General features: G+C 42.7%; 1 protein-coding gene across 24 annotated transcripts in view; it reads right to left on the bottom strand.

Moving 5' to 3' along the window:
* CLASP1 (cytoplasmic linker associated protein 1) overlaps positions 1-20,781 on the bottom strand; it is a gene marked incomplete at both ends in the record, with an annotated part of 233,863 nt that overhangs the window by 109,632 nt on the left and 103,450 nt on the right. For all 24 annotated transcript variants that reach the window (XM_080689046.1, XM_080689042.1, XM_080689029.1 and 21 more), the window contains 5 exons: positions 8,893-8,963; positions 10,488-10,623; positions 13,773-13,918; positions 15,509-15,601; positions 17,170-17,243. In XM_080689046.1, the coding sequence (XP_080545172.1) occupies positions 8,893-8,963; positions 10,488-10,623; positions 13,773-13,918; positions 15,509-15,601; positions 17,170-17,243 (520 nt within the window). The remainder of the gene's footprint in view (positions 1-8,892; positions 8,964-10,487; positions 10,624-13,772; positions 13,919-15,508; positions 15,602-17,169; positions 17,244-20,781) is intronic.

Below are 20,781 nucleotides of genomic sequence, written 5' to 3'. Positions count from 1 at the left end.
AAAACAAAACATCTCTTTTTCTTAAGTGACCCAATACTACTTGGGGGGTGGGGGACTAGGGATGGAACACAGGAACATTTTACCTCTGAGCTATACTCACAGTCCTATTTTATTTTTTATATTTTGAAACAGGGTCTTGCTAGGTGGCTGAGAGTCTCCCTAAGTTGTGGAGGCTGTCCTTAAACCTGTTATCTTCCTGTCTCGGCCTCCCTAATACTGGGATTAGAGGTGTGCACCACCATGCCTGGCTTACTAAACATTACTTTTTACAATGGGTAAATTTCTTCTAACTTCTATGATTCAACTGAACATAAAAGAGAATCAGAATTGACTGAAGGCCAAAGTGAGGAAGCACTGATGTGGCCACAGTGAAGGGAAACAAGAGTTGTCCTCAGAAGGCTGAACTTCACAGCAACATGAGTGGAAGAGCCATCATTGTTTGTTGTTTTTGTTTTGTTTTGTTTTTTGTGGGTCTAGGGATGAAACCCAGGGGCATTCGACCTCTGAGCTATACCCCTAACCCTATTTTTTATTCTTTATTTTGAAACCGGGTCTCACTGAGTTGCAGAGGGCCTCACTAAATAGCTGAGGCTGTCTGTGAATCGTGATCCTCCAGTCTCAGCCTCCCAAATGCTGGGATTACAAGCGTGAGCCACCATGCCCAGCCCCATTGTTTGTTTTTATACTAACCAAATACAAAGAACATGCACATGCACAAAAGATAAACATTCATTACAAAACCTGGAGTTGGTTGTTCCATTTATTTTATAGAATGCATTGCATAAAAATAGAAAGTAAACTTTCCCAAATTTTCCTGTTAAGGTCCTAGGGGTGTGTTTAGAATGGATTTTCTCTAGCTGCTTCCCACCCATTGAGCCTTGCTTTACACCCTTCCTTTTTCAAGTCTTTGTGGCCTTTCTTGGTCTAATTTGCAACACAATAGTGATTCAGGCCTGGCCTCCTTAGGACTACATCTACTGCAGGGAGGTCCTACTGCTTTGTAATTGCCTTTTGCCAAATTCCAGGGTTTTCATCTTTGTGGGATTAAATCACAATAATCCTAGGAGCCCAGTCAAGGAAACACAAACACACGGTAATCTTTCTCTGATGAAATGACCAGAAACTACTGTCCATGATCCTCCCAACACAAAGTCTCATCAATCATACAATGAATCAGTCACTTAGTCTACAATAAGCCCCTACCATATGCCACATGATAACCAGGACAGTCCAGAGCCAGGGGACAGAAAACAGTTACTCTGTGCCAGGGCACAAGAAGCTCTAGAGGCACACAGGTGCACAGGGACGTGAGCCAAGCAGGCTGGCCCTGGGCTGCCTAGCAGTGAGAGGAGAGGGGAAGCAAGAAACCTCCCTGTCTCTTCTTCACTGTGAATTTCTCCACTCCTGCCCCAACTAAAAGCCTTACTTATTTCACTTCTACCAACATTTTCTAGTCTGAATTTTTCTTCATTCTATTCCTATTCATCTTTCAAAGAGCAGCTCAGCTGTACGCAGTGGTGCATATCTGTAATCCTAGTTCTTAGGAGGCTAAGATAGGAGGGTTACAGTCTGAGGCCAGCCTCAGCAATTTATCAAGAGCTTCAGCAACCCAGCAAGACCTTGCTTCAAAATAAAAAAATAAAAAGGGCTGGGGATTTAGCTCAGGAGTAGAATGCCCCTGGGTTAAATTCTAATACCCTGCCCTGCAAAGAAGCAGGTCAGTTTTCCTTTGGGTATAGATTTCTTGGGAGAGATACACACACACACACACACACACACACACACACACACACACACACTCCCCCCCCACCCCCCCCACCAGCTAATTTTAATCATAACCCTGCCTGAATTCACAACTCCATAATATATGTTACCAATCATTCTGACATCACTGCATTATTGTTTTTAATCTTTCCAACTGAATTATTATTGGCTCCTAAGAGGCAGGCCGTACGTGTGATCCATTTCATGTCCAGCAAAGATAGACTGCGGGTTGAATGGGGACAAGAAGGTACTCTGTATGTCCTACACTGGCTTGTCTGGCTCCCTACATTTCTGAAGGCAGTGTCTGGGGAGGATGTTCCCTCTTGTTCCTTTTGCCTTAAAACACATTCTGACAGAAATGCTCACTCAGGATAGCAGCAACCAGGTTGCTACTTGTCTTCAGTGCCAGAGGCCAGAACTGCTAAGTGCTATGGACTGGATTTTGTCTCAACCTCAACATGTTGAGGCCTTAATAACTTCAAGGTAGGGGTTACATGGAGAAGGGCCTTGAGAGGCAACCAGGTTTAGATGAGAAGTTCCCAATATATTTGGCTCATTGCCCCTAGTTCAGAAAAAAATGTATCCAGTAAATCTACCTTCTTTAAGTGAATAAACAAGAAGATGCAGTGACAAACTTGCCTTTTACATGGTGAAATCCTAATCAGATTCCTAGCCTCCAGAGCTGCAAGAAAACAATGTCTATGGTTTGAGCCATGTGTTGGACGGTATTTGGACTATGACAGTCCAACGTGACTGAACTATTTCATCCCTACATCCCAGGTGTGGAACATACATAAAAACTGATAATTATAGGAATCTAATTATAACACATTATAAATTCATATTAATATAATAATATACAAATGCTATAGATGATTACCTCTAACCTATTTTAACATACCTATATCAATTTCATTGAAATAAGCTGGGCATGGAGGTGCATGCTTGTAATCCCTCTCAGGAGGCTGAGACAGGAGGATCCCATGTGTGAGGACAGCTTTAGCAAGTAGTGAGACTCTCATCAAAATAGCAGGACCCTGTGTTCAATCTCCAGTATTACAAAAAACAAAGCAAAATAAAAAACTCATCCAATTTCATTGAAATATTCACATAATCAAAAACTTGAGACTTAATGGACTAAAAGACTAATCCATCCTGCAATACTCTACACGACGATCAGTATCACCTCATTTTACACAAAGGGAAAACACATTCAGAGTTTCTGCTGGGACCTAAAGTGAGGGAAAACAGCAGAGCAGCAATAGCAGCAGCAACCCACTCTGATAGTGGTGGCCATCTGTCCTGCATCAGGGCTAGGACTCCTTGATGCCCCTCACTGCATCCTCAGAACAGCCCACCCAGGGCTGCCCTTATACCTATGGGTCAATTAGGAAGTGGGAAGAGGGGTGCTGCCACCCAAGCCTGTCAGGTCACCCCCACCTTGCCAACTTCACACTCGCACTCTGGGAGCTGAAACGCTCCCCTCCAACTCAAGGAGAAGCTGTTCTGTGGGTCATAGCTTTTAGAAAGGGGAAAGAGAGAGAGAGAGAGAGAGAGAGAGAGAGAGAGAGAGAGAGAGAGAGTGTGTGTGTGTGTGTGTGTGTGTGTGTGTGTGTGTGTGTATGTTACTGGGGACTGAACTCTGGGGCATTGTACCTCCAAGCTACACCCTTATGGTGTGTGTGTGTGTTTTCCTGGGGACTGAACTCAGGGACACTGTACCTCCAAGCTACACCCTTAGCCCTTTATTTTCTTAACTTGAAACAGGGCTTCTGTAAGTTGCTAAGGATCTCCCAAAATTGCTGAGGCTGGCTTCAAACCTGTGGTCCTCCTGTCTCAGCCTCCCGGGTACTGGGGTTGCAGGTGTGTGGCCCCGCACTTGGCTTGATCTGTTCCCTAGCTTCCTGCTTCTCTCTGTGTTCCGCCTTATTCCCTTCCTGTCTTGCTCTCTGCTTTCCCCTTCCGGTCATTTCCCCATCCCTCTTCAGCTCCTTTCTCCACTCTCTGGCTCCCAGCTTCCTGCGTCACTATGCGCTTTCCCTCTTCCCTCTCTGGCTCCCTGTGCTGCTCTGGGGCTCTGTCTCCCCTTGCTCTCTGTGGCTCCCTGCTTGCCTCACTCAGTGGCTTCCTGTTCCACTCTCTGCCTTCGTGTTTCTGGCACTCTAGTTTCCCTTTCTGGCTTTCTGATTTTCTTACTCCCTGTCTCACTTTCTTCCTTACTGTTTCTTTCTCTTCCTTCTCTTCTTAAAAAAATTTTAAAAAGTAAAAGAACCATACTCTATAGCACAAAGTGTTAAATGCTATGGAGGAAAAAATAAACATGAATAGGAATACGAACTTTGAGAGGTTGGAGGTAGGTTTTTGTTTTTTGTGTTTGTTTTGTAGTACTAGAGATGGAACCAAGAAGTGTCAGCCATGCTAGACAAGGGCTCCACCATGCAGCTACTAAGGTAGGAAACCCAGTCGGAGACTTAAAATTATTGTTAGTTATTAATTTAGGCTTAAGATAGGAAAAAGAAGAATTCCCTGAGCCTCATTCCCCCTCCTTCCAGCTGACACTTCAGAAGATGAAAGACAGGACCAGCCCTCTTTAAGTTAACTGAGCCATTCCCTAGGCAACACTGGAGTCATAAGCCAGCAGCTCTACCTAATGTAAACAAAGAGCCACTCTGGGCCATTTACGAAATGAGAGAGAGGCAGGGGATGGCTTGTGATTTAATGGCTTTTTCTGCTTTCTGTATCTCACTTATGCTAGGTGTAATAAGTCTTGTACTTACCCTTCCCCTCCCAAAATTGTGAGACCAAGGGTTTAAAGTTCATGTGAACCCCTTGTTTGGAGCCCAGTTTCATGGCAATTTGCCAAATGGGTCTTCACAGGTGAATAAAGAAACCTGACTATCTGATTTCAGCATTACAGGGTTTGTCTTGGGGACCCAGCATCCTACAGCACTACAGTTCAGCCCTTTCTGAGGTATAAGTTTGATGGTGCATCTTACTAAGTTGCCCTGACTTACCTGCAACTTAGATCCTTCTGCCTCAACATTCTGCAATTACAAACTACACCCAGCCTTTGTGGGGGGTGCTCGGGATCAAACCCAGGATCTCCCATGTGCTAGGCAAGTACTCTACCACTGATCTACACCCAAGCCATAGAGTTCCTTTTCTAAATGGGTGAGCAGAAGACCTCGCTTTGAAGGTGCCATTTAAGTGAGATCCCTGAAGAAGGGGAAGGAATGAGAGGCTGAAGAGGAAAAGTCTTCTAGGAAGAAATGAATGCAAGACTCGGGAGACAGGAGCAGACTTGCTCTTCCTAGAAGAAGCAAGGAGCACCATGCAGCTGTTGTAGAGCTGCCAAAGGGAGATACGGTGAAAGAAGAGGTTGTCAGTAATGAAAGCAGACAGGCAACTCAGGTGGGGCAGAACCAGGGAGGTCATGGTAAGCCACTGGGTGAGATGGGAGGACTGGTGGCTTGACATCGTAACCTGTATGAAAGTATCACACTGCACCTCCTACATATGTACAACTGACGTGTGGCAGAGGAGTCTGGAGGAGAGTTCTGAGCTGCTGGCACCAGCCAAGAACACATCCAGGAGACTATAGATCACACAGGCGTGAGCGTCCAGAGTTCTAAACGTCAGGACGTTTAGAGCTTAGGGGATGAGCAAAATCCAGCGAAAGATCCCCAAGGGCAGAAAGAGCAGGGTGGGAGGGAGCCAGGCACCATCCAAGGAGAGTGACCAGAGGCGACCCCAGAGGTTCAGGAGGAAGGAGTCTGGGCAGGCAGGGCACACTGAATGAGCAGTGTGGCTGGCGTCCTGAGCTAGGACAGCCACGCTTGCTTCCAGTCCTCAAGTTTTGTCATCATCCTTTTAGTTTACACCATCCATCATACTGCAAATTCAACAACGAAGAGTCAACCCCTCAACAAATGCAACTTGGCTTCCACAGGAAGTGTGGAGCCCTCCAACTGTGACTGCAGATGTCGCTGCCCACATCATCCCCAGGACACAATTGTGGTTGGGCCCCTGCTTAGGGTGTAGAACTCAGATTCAAACCTAGGTTGGCCTGGCTCAGAGCCTATGTTCCTCACAATGTTTCTTTATTTCAAGTGGTGCTGGGACTGGAAGAAGTGGAGAATCCCTGTAATCCCAGTCCTTGGGAGGCCAAGACAGGAGACTCACAAGTTCAAGTTGGACAGTCTCAGAAAGTAGTGACACTCATCAACCTAATGAGACCTTGTTTCAAAATAAAATACTCTTTTTATTTTGAAAGAGAATCTCACTAGATTGATAAGAGCCTCACTAGTTGCCGAGGCTGTCCTTGAATCTGTGATCCTCCTGTTTCCGCCTTCCAAGTACTGGGATTGTAGGTGGACACCACTGTGCCCAGTTAAATTTCTTTTTTGTTGCTTTACAGAGTTCAATTTTATTTTTTCTCTAAAAAAATTCCCAGTTTTTTTTTTTTTAAGATTTAAAGAAGCTTATTAGAAAGATAGAAATACAGAGGATAGGTACAGTGCCATACCAGATTGGCATGGAGGAGTGACTCGAATGAATACACCCCAAATTCCCAGTTTTTTCTCACTAAAAAATACAATAATTCTATTTGTTCCACACTCATACCAACATGTTCTCACTCCCAAACACAAGTGTGTGAGGTATTGTTATGGCAGTCTTTAATTTTAACTGTTTCAGATTTTTTTCAGGGTGGGGAGAGGAGAATGGTACTAGAGATTGTACCAAGGGGTTTACTCTCTCTGAGATACAACCCTAACCCTTTTTATTTTATGTAGAGATTTGCTAAGTTGCTGAGGTTAGCCTTTAAACTGTGATACCCCTGTCTTAACATTCTAGTACTAGGATCACCACTGTGTATCACTGTGCCTGGTTAAATCTCTTTTTTGTAGGTTTGACTAGAGTTGGAATCTCTTTTTTTCTCCCTTGACTTTCCTGCAATTGTTAATAAGATACAAATCCTACTAGTGGGTATATATCCAAAAAATGGCATCAAATGTCAGTGGGACATCAGCACTCATATTTGCTGCAGAATTATTCTCAACAAGATACAATCATGAATGGACAAAGAAAATCCGCTGTATTCACAGATACACACAATGAAATACTATTCAGTTTAATATATATATATATATTTTGTGTGTGTGCAGTACTGAGGATGGAATGGGGGGAAGGTGGCCTCTGAGTGACACTCCAGCCCTACTTTTTATTCTTTATTTTGACACAGGGTCTCACTGAGTTGCAAAGGGCCTTAGTAGCTGAGGCTGTCTGCGAATGGCAATCTTCCTGTCTCAGTCTCCCAGATGCTGGGATTACAAGTGTGCGCCACCATGCTGGCTCTATTCAGGATTTTTTTTTTTTTTTTTTTTTTTTTGCAGTACTGGGGATGTAAACCAGGGGCATTCTACCTCTGAGCTATACTCCCAGCCCTATTTTTAATTCTTTATTTTGAAACAGGGTCTAAGTTGCAGAGGGCCTCAGTAAGTAGCTGAGGCTGTCATTGAACTGCGATCCTCCTGTCTCAGCCTCCCAGTGTTGGGATTACAAACATGTGCCACCATGCCCAGCTCTATTCACTTTTTTTTTTGGTGGTACTGGGGTTTCTGGAAGCCCTTCTACCTCTGGGCTACACTCCCAGACCTATTTTATACTTTTTTGTTATTTGGAAACAGGGTCTCTTAAGCCAGCGTGACTGGCTTCGAACCTGCGCGATCCTTCTGTCTCTGCCTCCCAAGCACGGGGATTACAAGCGTGCGCCACCACGCCCGGTTCTATTCACTTTTTTTTTTTTTCTATTCACTTTTGAAGTAGAAAATTCTGTCATTTGAGGCAACAGGGTTGAACTTGAAGGACATTATCCTAAGTAGAATATGCCAGGTACAGAAAGACAAATATGGCATCATATCACTGATATGAGGAAGCTAAAAAAAGTCAAACTCATAGAAGTCAGAGTGTCAAGTAGTGGTTACTAGAGTATGAGGAATTGGAAGAACCAGAAGATTTTGGTCCAAAGACACAAAATTTCATTTAGCTACGAAGAGTAAGTTCAAGAGATAGTACACTGCTGAAAATAATAGATCTTACATGTTCTTACTCCCAAACACAAGTGTGTGAGGTATTGAGTATTTTATATTGGTATGATTTAGCCATTTCATGATGTCCACCCATCTCGACACATCATGTTGTACACTATAAATATACACAAGGACACAGGTCAACTAGAAAACACAGATAAGTCTCATGTGGCTTCACAAATAGGAGGGCCTGCTACCCACAGAAACCCGGGCAAGCCATATGTGACACCCCAGGTAAGGGGGAAATGGCAGCATCTAAGGCATGAGAGCCGTAGGCCTTAGAGCAAAGGCCTCTCTCCTGGACAGGAATTTAGACATGGACTTGTGGGAAGGGAGCTAAGAGGCTAAAGCCCAGGCCTGCTGCTAACTGCCCCATTAACCTCAGGATGGGGTCCATCCAGAGGCATTAGTGTGCTCATGAACTCTCCTCTCCCCAAACCCCTGTGTTACATATTGCTTGGAAGAGGTCCCATGGGTTTTAACAAAATCTTAATCCAATGGTCAAGAATCACTGTTGTGGGCTAAAAGAAGGAAGTCCTGTAGCCTAGGGCAGCTCACCAGGATAACTGATGGGATGGGGATTTGGGAATAAAGAAGCAGCTAGTTACCCCAGTGACACTTGCCTATAGTATCCTCTGGGCATACCTCCCAAAACAGCACAGAAGCAGGTAACTTCTTTTTTAATGAGAATCTCAGAAATCACTATCAAAACAACATATTCCCTTTCCTATTCACTGCAATGTGAAATTACTGGCACTGATATTTACAGTACTTTTTCTCAAATACAACAATACTGTCTTTGCTCAGTCAATGCACAAAAGGGTTGCCTCAGGAAAAAGTGAACACTTTCCTCCATACAGGTTATCCAAATTAATTTTCCCAACTATTTAGATTTCGATCCTTCAACTCCAAAGGATGTGCTGCAGTGAACCTAAATAATACTAAGCATTTCCAACGTGAAATTTTACCCATGAAAGGAGATTTGGAGTTTGGCTTTCAAACATTTGAAAAATAACAAAGAATCACTTTAAAAACTTACCTTCTAACTGCAACAGACTTAGAGGTGCAGTTGCTGGTTATGACAGGTATTAGCCTGGGGATGTGTGTGTGCTGCGGAGAAAAACAAAGAACAGAAGTGAAAAACAGGGATGGAACTTCAGAACACAGCTTAGGCAACTGTTGCACACCAAACCACTTACAGCACATGTACATATTACATTGCAATCCCACTGAGTTTAAAATGAAAACAGAATTTCACTGCATGGTCAAAGGACATCACAAATTTTACACAGGTAAGAACAAACAGAATGATGATAGATAAGTCAATCTAAAGACAAAACAATCATTGCCATGGGGTCTTACTCATCCAAGTGAAGAGTTCAGAGGGAGTTAAAAAGAAATAATCACATCAGTTATATTGTTTAACTCTTTCATTTTTTTACTGTTTTATTTCTGCATATGTATGTGGTACTAGGGGTTGAACCAAAAACACTGCTAGGTAACGCTCTAATACTGAGCCACATCCCTGGCTCCTTTTAAACTTTTTAATTAGAGGGAGTCTCACTAAATTATTGAGGCTGGCCTTGCCTTTAACTTTCAATGGTCCCGTCTCAGTATCCCACATTGCTGGGATAACAGGTATGTATCACTGAACCTGGCTTATTCTGATTTTGTTTCAATTAAATGTACAATGATGATTTGGGGTTTACTGTTTGAAGTAGCCCATGCAAGCATGAACAGTAAAAACTAAAAATAAGACAAAGTAACCCATGATAGTAAAGAATATTCTGGATAGGTTTTAGTCACTCTCATCAAGCCCCAAGGTTTTCTGGGAAAAAACTGAACCTGGAGGATGGTGAGTGTAAATGATGTAGAAAACTTTCATCTTTAAGCTGGGTATGGAGATTCATACCTGTAATCCCAGAACTTGGGAGGCTGAGACAGAAGATCGAAGGTTTGAGACCAGCCACAGCAACATAAGAGATTGTCACAACCCAGACCCTGTTTAAAAAAAAAAAGTACAAGACTAAAACCAATGGGGAGTCGGGCATGGTGGTACACATCTGTAAATCCCAGTACTTGGGAGGCTGAGACAGGAGGACCACAAGTTTGTGGCCAACCTCAGCAACTTAGTGAGGCCCTATTTCAAAACAAATAATAAAGTAGGGCTGGGGGTAGAGCTTAGAAGTAGAATGCCCCTGAGTTTAATCCCAATACCACATGCACACAAAAAATAAATAAATAAAACCAATGGTCAACTGATGATCAAAAGCTTAAGACAGTACAGACTGTTAAAACACTAATGTGGGTCGGGCGTGGGAGGGCACGCTTGTAATCCCCTCACTTGGGAGGCGGAGACAGGAGGATCGTGCTGGTTCGAAGCCAGCCTTGCTGGCTTAAGCGACCCTGTTTCCAAATAAAAAATATAAAATAGTTCTGGGAGTGTAGCCCCGAGGTAGAAGGGTTTCCAGGAACCCCAGTACCACCAAAACAAAACACTAATGTGATACATTATATATACAACATTATTACAATTCTAAATAATCACTGTAATCAGAAATGCCTCTACTATTTCTTAAGAACCATTAGTATTTACCAACTGCTTATTTTATGTATGGCTCTACATATACTTACCCGAATGATTAACCGAACAGCTACAACACCAGAAGTGGCCATAATTTTGGCACTGTTTGGAATTAAGTTAAAGATAGTTGGCATAATGGCTTCAGCTCCATGGTCAAACTTATTCCCTAAGACTGAGGACAGATGCCTGCAACATGAAATGAAAACTGGATTGTAGTTACACTTCTATCAGTGGTGAAGCCCAGAAACCTCTTATATTTCACAGCCTTGGAATAAAGGGCAAGGGTTTAAATCAGATACTTTAAAAAGTTGGTTTTGTTTTTTTTTTTTTGTTTTGTTTTTTTGTGTGTGGTACTGGGGATGGAATCCAGGGGCCTTCTACCTCTGGGCTACACTCCCAGACCGATTTTATATTTTATTTGGAAACAGGGTCTCTTAAGCCAGCTGAGGCTGGCTTCGAACCTGTGTGATCCTCCTGTCTCACCCTCCCAATAAAAAGTAATTTTAAAATATAAAGATACATAACTTAGGCCAGGAGTTTTTTCTTAATCATTTCTAACCAAGTCTTTTTCCCCCTTGGTTTTAGGAATTGAACTCATGGCATTCGACTTCTGAGCAACACCCCCAGCACTTAAGTTGCTGAGGTGGCCTAGAACCTGCAGCCCTCCTTGTCTCAGCTTCTCAAATGCTGGGACTACAGGTATATGCCAATACACCTGGCTATAACCAAATCCTGAAGTAGAAAATAAGCCACGTATGGTGGTGCACCTTGTAAACCCAGTACCTGGGAGGCTGAGGTAGGAGCCTCAGCAACTTAGTAAGGCCCTCTACAACCCAGTGAGACACTGTTTCCAAATAAAACATAAAATAGGACTGAGGGAATAGCCCAAAGATACAATGACCCTAAATTCAATCTCTAGTACTACAAAAACAAAAGCAAAATGAAACAAACTGATCATATACCAACAAAACATATATGAAAAAACTCCCTTGTCCCCTTTTAATTTTTTAAGTTTTTAATTAATTAGTTAATTTGTGGTTCTAGGGATGGAACCCAGGGCATTCTAGCTTTATGGCCCCAGCCCTATTTTATTTATTCCTTCATTTATTTACTTTTTGCAGTATAGGAGATTGAACATAGGGACATTCTACCTCTGAGCTATACCCCCAGCCCTTTTTTTTTTTTTTTTTTTTTTGAGGTACCAGGAATGAAACCCAGGGGCATTGTACCTCCGAGCTACACCCCCAGCCCTATTTTTTAGTCTTTTTTTTTTTTTTTTGGGTGGTATTGGGGTTCTGGGGTTCCTGGAACTGGGGTTCCTGGAAGCCCTTCTACCTCTGATCTACACTCCCAGACCTATTTTATTTTTGGAAACAGGGTCTCTTAAGCCAGCATGGCTGGCTTTGAACCTGCGCGATCCTCTTGTCTCCGCCTCCCAAGCACGGGGATTACAAGCGTGCGCCACCATGCCCAGCTAGTCTTTTTATTTTTGAAACAGGGTCTCATTGAGTTGGGAGGAGCCTCACTAAGTAGCTGAGGCTGTCTGCGAACCACTATCCTCTGGTCTCAGCTTCCCGAATGCTGGAATTACAAGTGTGTGCCACCATGCCCAGCTGCCCCTTTTAAATCTGTATTTTGAAATAGGGTCTAAGTTGCAGAGGTCCTCACTAAATAGCTGAGGCTGGCTGTGAACCTGTGATCCTCCTGTCTCAGCCTCCTAAGCACTGGGATTACTTATGTGCGCCACCATGCTTGGCCCTATTTTATTTTTTATTTTTTTATTTTTTATTTTTTATTTTTATGGTACTGGGGTTTCTGGAAGCCCTTCTACCTCTGGGCTACACTCCCAGGCCTATTTTATTTTAACAGGGTCTCTTAAGCCAGCGCAGCTGGCTTCGAACCTGCGCGATCCGCCTGTCTCTGCCTCCCAAGTGCGGGGATTATAAGCGTGCGCCACCACGCCCGGCTTTTATTTTTTTATTTTGAAATTGAGTCTCATTTAAGTTGTGGAGGGCCTCAGTTGCTGAGGCTGGCCATGAACCTGGGATCCTCCTGTCTCAGTCTCCCACACACTGGAATTGCAAGCACGTGCCACCATGACTGGCTCTTTTCATTTTTAACATAAAATATCTATGCTTCAATATCTACCTCCCTATAACTTATTTCTTTTAATTTAATTTTTTTTTTTTTTTTTGGTGGTACTGGGGTTTCTGGAAACCCTAGACCTAGTTTATACTTTTTTATTTGGAAACAGGGTCTCTTAAGCCAGTCTGGCTTGCTTTGAACCTGCGTGATACTCCTGTCTACGCCTTCCAAGCGCGGAGATTACAAGCGTGCGCCACCACGCCCGGCTTTTTTTTTTTTTTTAATATTAAAACAGTCTCACTAAGTTGCTACGGCTGGTTTTGAATTTGTGATCCTCCTGTCTCAGCTTCCTGTCTACTGGGAATGTAGGTGTGTACCACCATACCCAAGGTATAGGGAATTGAATTTAAGGACATTCTATCTCTGAACTACATGCCTAGCTCTTTTTATTTTCAAACAGGGTTGCACTAACTTGCCTCAAACTTGGATTCCTCCTTTCTCAGCCTCCCATGTACTAGGATTACAGGAAGTGTACTACTAAGCCCAGCTCCCCCCCATATTTTTCTTGGAGGTGGAGGTATTGGGTATCAAGTCCAGGAGCATTTCATCTCCAAACTACACAATAAACCCTTTTTATTTTGAAAGAAAGTCTTGCTAAGTTGCTAAGGCTGGCCTCCAACTTGAGTTCCTCCCAGCTCAGACTCACAAGTACTGGATTTACAGGTGTGTACTATCATGCTTGGCTGACCCCTAAATTTTAAACAGCTTCAGTGCCTCCTGGCATATTTTCATACATTCTAAAATAATGCTTGGGAAAAGGTTGGCTAGAACAAATTGTTACTGCAGCACCTGCCTTTAATTTTCTAACTATAGTAGTCTTCTAGAAATGAACACACATTCTCAATAATCAACCTTTATCCCGCCAGCAAAAATCAGTGAAAAAAAATGTAAGAAACAAAATTCTGTAAAATTTTATATTTTTCCCCTATTAACATTCATACAAACAATAGCTTAAAGTTTAAGATAGAGGCTTCAGAGATGTATCACTGGGTAAAATTTAAAATCAGTCACAATTTACAGAATTGGACATGAAATAGTGTAAACACAGGAAGAGAAGTGTTAACTGGCAACGACCATGGAGACGGAGCCAGAGGGCCGCCAAGCGACCCGGCTGATGGGGGCAGGAGCATCTCTGAAGCTCTGTGGAAGCCTACGTGTGCTGTGTGATCGCGGAGCATCGCAGTCCTTACCCCAGGGTGATACAAGCCTCCCGCACTACCTGAGACCGCAGGTCCTTAGCAGACAGTTTAAAGGCTCCGTCCAAAAGACGCAAATGTTGAAAGAAGTTATCATACTCGGCAGCACCAGCCAAAAGTAAAGATCTAATCTTTTTTAGCTAATGGGAGAAAGAAAAGTCAGAGATACACAAAACAATCCGTAATGCAGATGAAACAGAAGCTATCAAGTAAAAAAGACATCAACAATGAAGTTTCATTGATATGGAAAGTTTCCCCAAGAGAATTTATCTGTTTAGATATTACCCTATAGACTAAAAAATCTACATATAACAACTAAAGCCAGGTAATTTTTTAAATGTAGTATCTTAAATATTATAATTTCTACAAAACTCACTTTTAGAAATCATAGTATATTTACAGATACTCATCATACCTAAAAAATGTTTTGGCTGATAAAAAGCCTCTACTAAAGCTTACCGTCTCTTACGTTCCACTCCAACTGCCCTTTATGCAACGAAATATAGAAGAAGTGTTCCTACCTACTTCTATATTTCTTCCACTGCATCATCATGAATTGGCCAGTATGAACTTGAAATAGAAGACAATGGTGACTTGATTGCCTCTTGCCTTGGCAGCCAATGTCAAATAGCTCTCCTTACATAAGACTCACACAGCTTCACTTCACTATTCAGACCACATACTTCATTAACCCCCACCCCTGCCCTTTTTTTTTTTTTTTTTTTTTTTTTTGGTGGTACCGGCACTGGAACCCAGAGGCTTTCTACCTCCGGGCTATACTCCCAGACCTATATTTTATATATTATTTGGAAACAGGGTCTCACTAAGTTGCTGAGAGCCTCACTAAGTAGCTGAGGCTGGCTTCAAACCTGTGCGATCCTCCTGTCTCAGCCCCCCAAGCGCTGGGATTACAAGTGTGAGCCACCACGCCCGGCTCATTAATCCCCTTTTAAAGATAGAGGACACACAACTTTAGACATACACTAAAAATGCCACAAACAGGCCACTTTACTTACAAAGCACAGAGCTCAATCTCAACTGTGCACAGTGGAGGTATTATTGACATGGCACAGGCAGGTCTTTCTTAAAAAAACAGGACATGTATGGGGGGGGGGGTTGGCATGCTTTAAAAATAGAAATAGAGCCAAGCATGGTGGTGCACGCTTGTAATCCCTGCGCTTGGGAGGCAGAGACAGGAGGATTGCGCTGGTTCGAAGCCAGCCTGGCTGGCTTAAGAGACCCTCTTTCCAAGTAAAAATATAAAGTGGGTCTGGGAGTGTAGCCCGGGGGCAGAAGGGTTTCCAGGAACCCTAGTACTGCAAAAAAAAAAAAAAAGAAAAGAAAAAAATAGAAGTGATGTACTAAACTAAGAATGCTAAGAATGTACATGTAAATATGGCACTTACACTAAAAATAGCCACTATTTAAAATTCATTAGAGCTAGCCAGGCATGGTGGCGCACGCTTGTAATCTCCGCACTTGGGAAGCTGAGACAGGAGGATTGTGCAGGTTCGAAGGCAGCTTCAACTGGCTTAAGAGACCCTGTTTCCAAATAAAATATAAAATACGTCTGGGAGTGTAGCCCGAGGTAAAAGGCCTCTGGTTTCCATCCCCAGTACCACCAAAAATAAATCAAACAAATAAAATTCATTAGAGCTATTTCATAACAAGATAATGTATTTTAAAAATAGATCTAGTGAAAATATAAGTGCATGATGCCAACAGCTTACCGCGCTCACTCTCTGTTCCCAGTCGTGCTTGTCGTCAGAGAGGATCTCCCTGATTTTGTTTATAGACTCCTCGAGATCTCGGCTGGAATAGATCTGTAAGAAAAATGAATTATACTCAATATAAAAGCGTGTGCAGAGTACAGTTTGAATTTCTTTCTTTTTTTCAGTATTGGGAATGGAACCTAGGGGCATTCTATCTCCAAGCTATACCCCCGGCCCTGTTTTTATTCTTTATTTTGAAACAGGGTCACAAAGGACCTAAGTAGCTGAGGCTGTCTGTGAACCTTGATCCTCCTGTCTTAGCCTCCCATATGCTGGGATTACAAGTGTGCACCACCACTCCCGGATTGAGTTTATTTCTTAATTACATGAAATCAAGAGCACTTAGTAAGTACTGTGAGAACTCACTTCACTTCTAAGAGGCTCCAATGAGAAACACCTGGGCAGTTTGTCTGGGCGTGAGCCTCTTTCCCACTGTGAATCTCTACTGACAACATCTGCTGCCAAGTGTGAAGAGCTGCATCTCCAACACAACTTTACTACCAAATTAAGAGCAGATCGCACTTAACAGGAAGAGGCCTGGAGGGAACCGTGATGTGCTACTACTTATCACATCATGCCTGCTATGATAATCACTTTAAATCTGCCTCCACATTTATTTCCATATCCTATGACATGTAAAGAATCTTCAGTAAAGAGCAGTGCATGTCAAGAAGGCCAGGTACTTTGCAGCATGGATCTGGGTGATGCTACTTGCTACTTGGTACCTTCACCAATGGCACCCACGTGCAAAGGAGAATTGTGCTTCAGTCATTTAAAAGGCCCCAACATTTCCTAATCTGAACCTCAGATCTCCTGGAGTCTTGCTAGTTGAAATTACTAACCTGGTAAAGAAACTGCATGTGGTTTGGATGTGTGTCCCCCAAAGGCCCAGGTGTTTTAGTCTTGTTCCCCAGGAGGGTAGGGGCCTAAAGAGGGACTGAATGTGTGCCCTGGGGAAGAAGTTCTCAGCAGAGGGCTCGCCCGTCCTCTCCAATCCTGGTCTGACGTGTGATCACCTTCCTGCTCCAGCCCAGGTGGTTCACCCTACTGTGTTGTAATGCAGCCAGGGGGTAGCCCTCTCTGAGCCCACACAACACACTGTGGACTTTGGATAAAAAAAAGTGAGCTAAATAAACCTTTTCTCTTTATAAAAAAAAAGTAAATTGATGCTGGGCGTGGTGGCGCACGCTTGTAATCCCAGTACTTGGGAGCCTGAGAGAGGAGGATCCAGGTTTGTGGCCAGCCTCAGCCTCTTAGTTAGGCCCTCTGCAGCTTAGTGAGACCCTGTTTCAAAATAAAGAATAAAATCAGGCCAAGGATATAGTTCAGAGGTAATATGCCTTTGGGTTCAATCTTCAGTACCACACACACAAAAAAAATTGACAACGACATTTTAATGTAGTAACATAAACTAAAATAGACATATTTGAAAAATAAAATTTGAAGAGTATTTTTACCTCCAAGTTACACTCTAGCCCTTTTTATTTTGAAACAGGGTTTCATAGGTTGTTGAGACTGGTCTCAAACCTATGATCCTCCTGTCTCAGCCTCCCAAGAACTGGGATTTCAGGCGTGCACTTCTACCCTGTTTTTAACCATACTCAGCTACCTTCACTCACCTGTACTACAGGAACATCATCAAATGCTTTAATAAAATCCTCTTCATCAACAGCACCAGCGCCTTCTTTCGCAGCTGGAAAAAAGATTGACATTAATTTTGTAAAAATACAGACAAGGTGTAACAAAAAGAAAAAGTGTATAAAAAGCCAGGCCTGATGGCACATGCCTGTAATTCCAGTACTTGGGAGGCCGAGACATACAGGTTTGAGGATAGCCTCAGCAAGTTGTGAGACTCTCATAAAACTAATGAGCCCCTGTTTCAAAATAAAAATAAAAAGCAAGGCTAGAGTTGTAGCTTGGAGATAGACTGCCCCTGGCTTCAACTCCCAGTACCAAAAAAAAAGTAAAATAAACACTGTGGAATTCTGAATACACACAAATAAAATTACACTTTAGAAGATTTAAAACTTTTTTAAAAGACTCCATCTATATTTAGAGTGATATAGAACTAACAAACGTTGCTGACTTAATATCAAGATGAAGCCAGGCGTGGTGGCGCACACTTGTAATCCCAGTACTTGGGAAGCTGAGACAGGAGGATCGCAGGTTCAAAGCCAGCCTTAGCTAAGTAGTGAGGCCCTCTACAACTTAGCGGGACCCTGTTTCAAAATAAAGAATAAAAAAAGGGCTGGGGATGTAGCTTGGAAGTAGAATGCCCCTGGGTTCAATCCCCAAGACTGTAAAAAAAAAAAAAAAAAAAAAGAAATCAACATGAAAAAAGTAATTTTATGATGTCATGGACATTAGTGTAATATCTCTTAGACTACTTTTTTTTTGGTACTGAAGGCTGAACCCAGAGGCATTCTACCTCCAAGCAACACACAAAGCCTTACCTGTGTTTTCATTGCCCACCCAAACAGGGTCTTGCTAATTTGCCCAGGTTGGCCTCAAAACTGTGATCCTTCTGTCTCAGCTTCCTGAGTACTGTGATTACAGGCATGTGCCACCACATGCGGCTTGGATTACTTTTTTAGGCAAGTAGAGTTTGGGTTTTAAAGGACTTATATGATGTATATTGTATTAAGAAGGATTTCTAATAAAGATGTAACAGAAAATTTAATGAGATCATAGTTATTAGGAGCAGAATGATAAATTTGTGAACTATTCAAACATGACCTAAAGAATTTTAGTTTGAGCTCATCTTTATATTAAACTCAAAACATTTCCTTTTTTTTTTCTTTTTGGTGGTACTGGTTCCTGGAAACCATTCTAGCTCTGGGCTACACTCCCAGACCTATTTTATACTTTTTTATTTGGAAACAGGGTCTCATAAGCCAGCGTGGCTGGCTCCGAACCTGCAGGATCCTCCTGTCTGTCTCCCAAACGCGGGGATTTAAAATGTGCGCCACCACGCCTGGCACATTTCTTTTTTTCTTTTCTTTTTTCTTTTTTTTTTTTTTGGTGGTACTGTGTGATCCTCCTGTCTCAGCCTCCCAAGCACAGGGATTACAAGCATGTACCACCACGCCCAGCCTCATGCCCGGCACATTTCCATTTTTAAACTTGTGCTATTTTAATCTTTGATTTGAGCATCAGTTCCACTTTTCTCCCATTGAAATTGTTCTAAGATGCTTTGTATACTTAAAAGTTGCTATCACTGGGACAGTTATTTCTTTTTTGCTAAAGTAAGCTCCACCCATGAAAATCAGGTGACACTTTATCCAACTGTTTTTTATAATAACCATTTTTAAATGGGTGCCATCCTCAAACCCTGATTAGTCTGAGTGCGTTCCTAAGAGCTTCTGATCAGAAAGGTGTCTGCTTTCTGGGGTCCTGACTGAACTACTAGGCAGAAAGGTGCATGCTTGTAATCCCAGCGCTTGGGAGGCTGAGGGAGGAGGATCTCACAGGTTTGAAGTCAGCCTCAGCTACTTAGTGAGGCTCTCAGCAACTTAGTGAGACACTGTTTCCAAATAAATTATAAAAAATAGGGCTGGGGGTATAGCCCAGAGGTAGAAAGCCCCTGAGTTCCACCCCTCAGTACCACAAAAAAGAAGAAAGAAAGAAAGAAAGAAAGAAAGAAAGAAAGAAAGAAAGAAAGAAAGAAAGAAAGAGATAGAGGCTTTCAGAGAATTCCTAGGAGCACTGAGGGTGCACTGCGGCTCTTGACACTGTCACACACACTGTGCTGACAAGCTAACTAGGAGTAGATCACAGCCACATGCCATGATGTGGTGCTCCGTGTCCTGTCTGTTTAGCTTGAGGACTGGTACCACTGAGAATATCAGGCTCAGCACCATGCAACCTCACACAGGACGAAGAATCAGACTGGCACTGTCTGAGGCCAGAGTCTAAAAAGCAGGAGTCTAAAAGTAAAGCCATGATTAGGTATTAAGTGAGATGAGAACAGGGCTTAGGCAAGGGTGAGGCTGCTCTCTTAGCACAAGTGGTCCCTGGGGACTTCTGGAAGGCAGGGGATGGAATAGGGAGAAGGGAAGGAAAGCAGGATTCTAATGACAGGGAAATTTCCTACTCCTTTTGGTAAAACTAGTATTACCCAAGAACTGTTCAAGAAAAAAAGTTTAGAAAGATGATTCAGATGGTTCAGTCATTAAAAGGAACAAAGCTCTGATACATTCTCTGAAACAGTGAAAATACTTTCTCTGAAGCCAGGTGTGGTGTAATCCTAGCATTTGGGAGGCTGAGACAGGAGGATCACACAGGTTCGAAACCAGCCTCAGCTACTTAGTGATGCTCACAGCAACTTAGTGAGAACCTGTTTCAAAATAAAATATAAAATAGGTTTGGAAGTATAGACTGGAGGTAGAAAAGCCCCTGGGTTCCACAAAAAAAAAAACAACCCCAAACACAAAAGAACAACTTTCTTCCCTCTTTCTCTTTTCTTCTTCTCTTTCTTTTCTTTCTTTATTTCTTCTTCTCCTCCTCCTCCTCCTCCTCCTCCTCCTCCCCCCTATATCTCTCCCTCTCCCTCTCCCTCTCTCTCAACTGAGCCCTATGCTATTTTATCTTTGAGCTACATCTCCAGCCTTAAAATGTGTGTGTGTGTGTGTGTGTGTGTGTGTGTGTGTGTGTGTGTGTTACTGGGGATGGAACTCAGGGGCTTTTCTACCTCTGGGCTATACTCCCAGACCTATTTTATATTTTATTTGGAAACAGGGTCTCACTGAGTTGCTGAGAGCCTCACTAAGTAGCTGAGGCTGGCTTTGAACCTGTGCGATTCTCCTGTCTCAGTCTCCCAAGCACGGGGATTACAAGGGCGTGCCACCACACCAAGCTTTCTGTTTTAATTTTGAAAGAGGGTCTTACTAAGTTGCTGAGAACATTGCTGCTATCTCAGCATCCCAGATACTAGAATTATAGGTGTGTACCACAACACCCAGCTGAAAATGTTCCCTTTACAATGCTTAAATTTAGCCCAATAATGGTGACACACACCTGTAATCCCAGTACTTGGGAAACGAAGAAAGAAGGATCATTGGTTTTTGGCCAGCCTCGGCAGCTTAGATAGATTCCCTGCAACTCATAAAAAATATAATAGGGTTGGGGCTATAGCTCTGAAGTAGAATTCCCTTGGGTTCAACCCTCAGTACCACCCAAAAAAATAGATAAATATCTTCATTTTAGGTTAAATTAATTTACAATTTATTTTA

This window comes from Muscardinus avellanarius (assembly GCF_963383645.1).
Source record: "Muscardinus avellanarius genome assembly, chromosome: 2".
Taxonomy (NCBI): domain Eukaryota; kingdom Metazoa; phylum Chordata; class Mammalia; order Rodentia; family Gliridae; genus Muscardinus; species Muscardinus avellanarius.
Note: the sequence above shows the minus strand (reverse complement) of the source record. Positions and strands in the feature narration are given on the sequence as shown.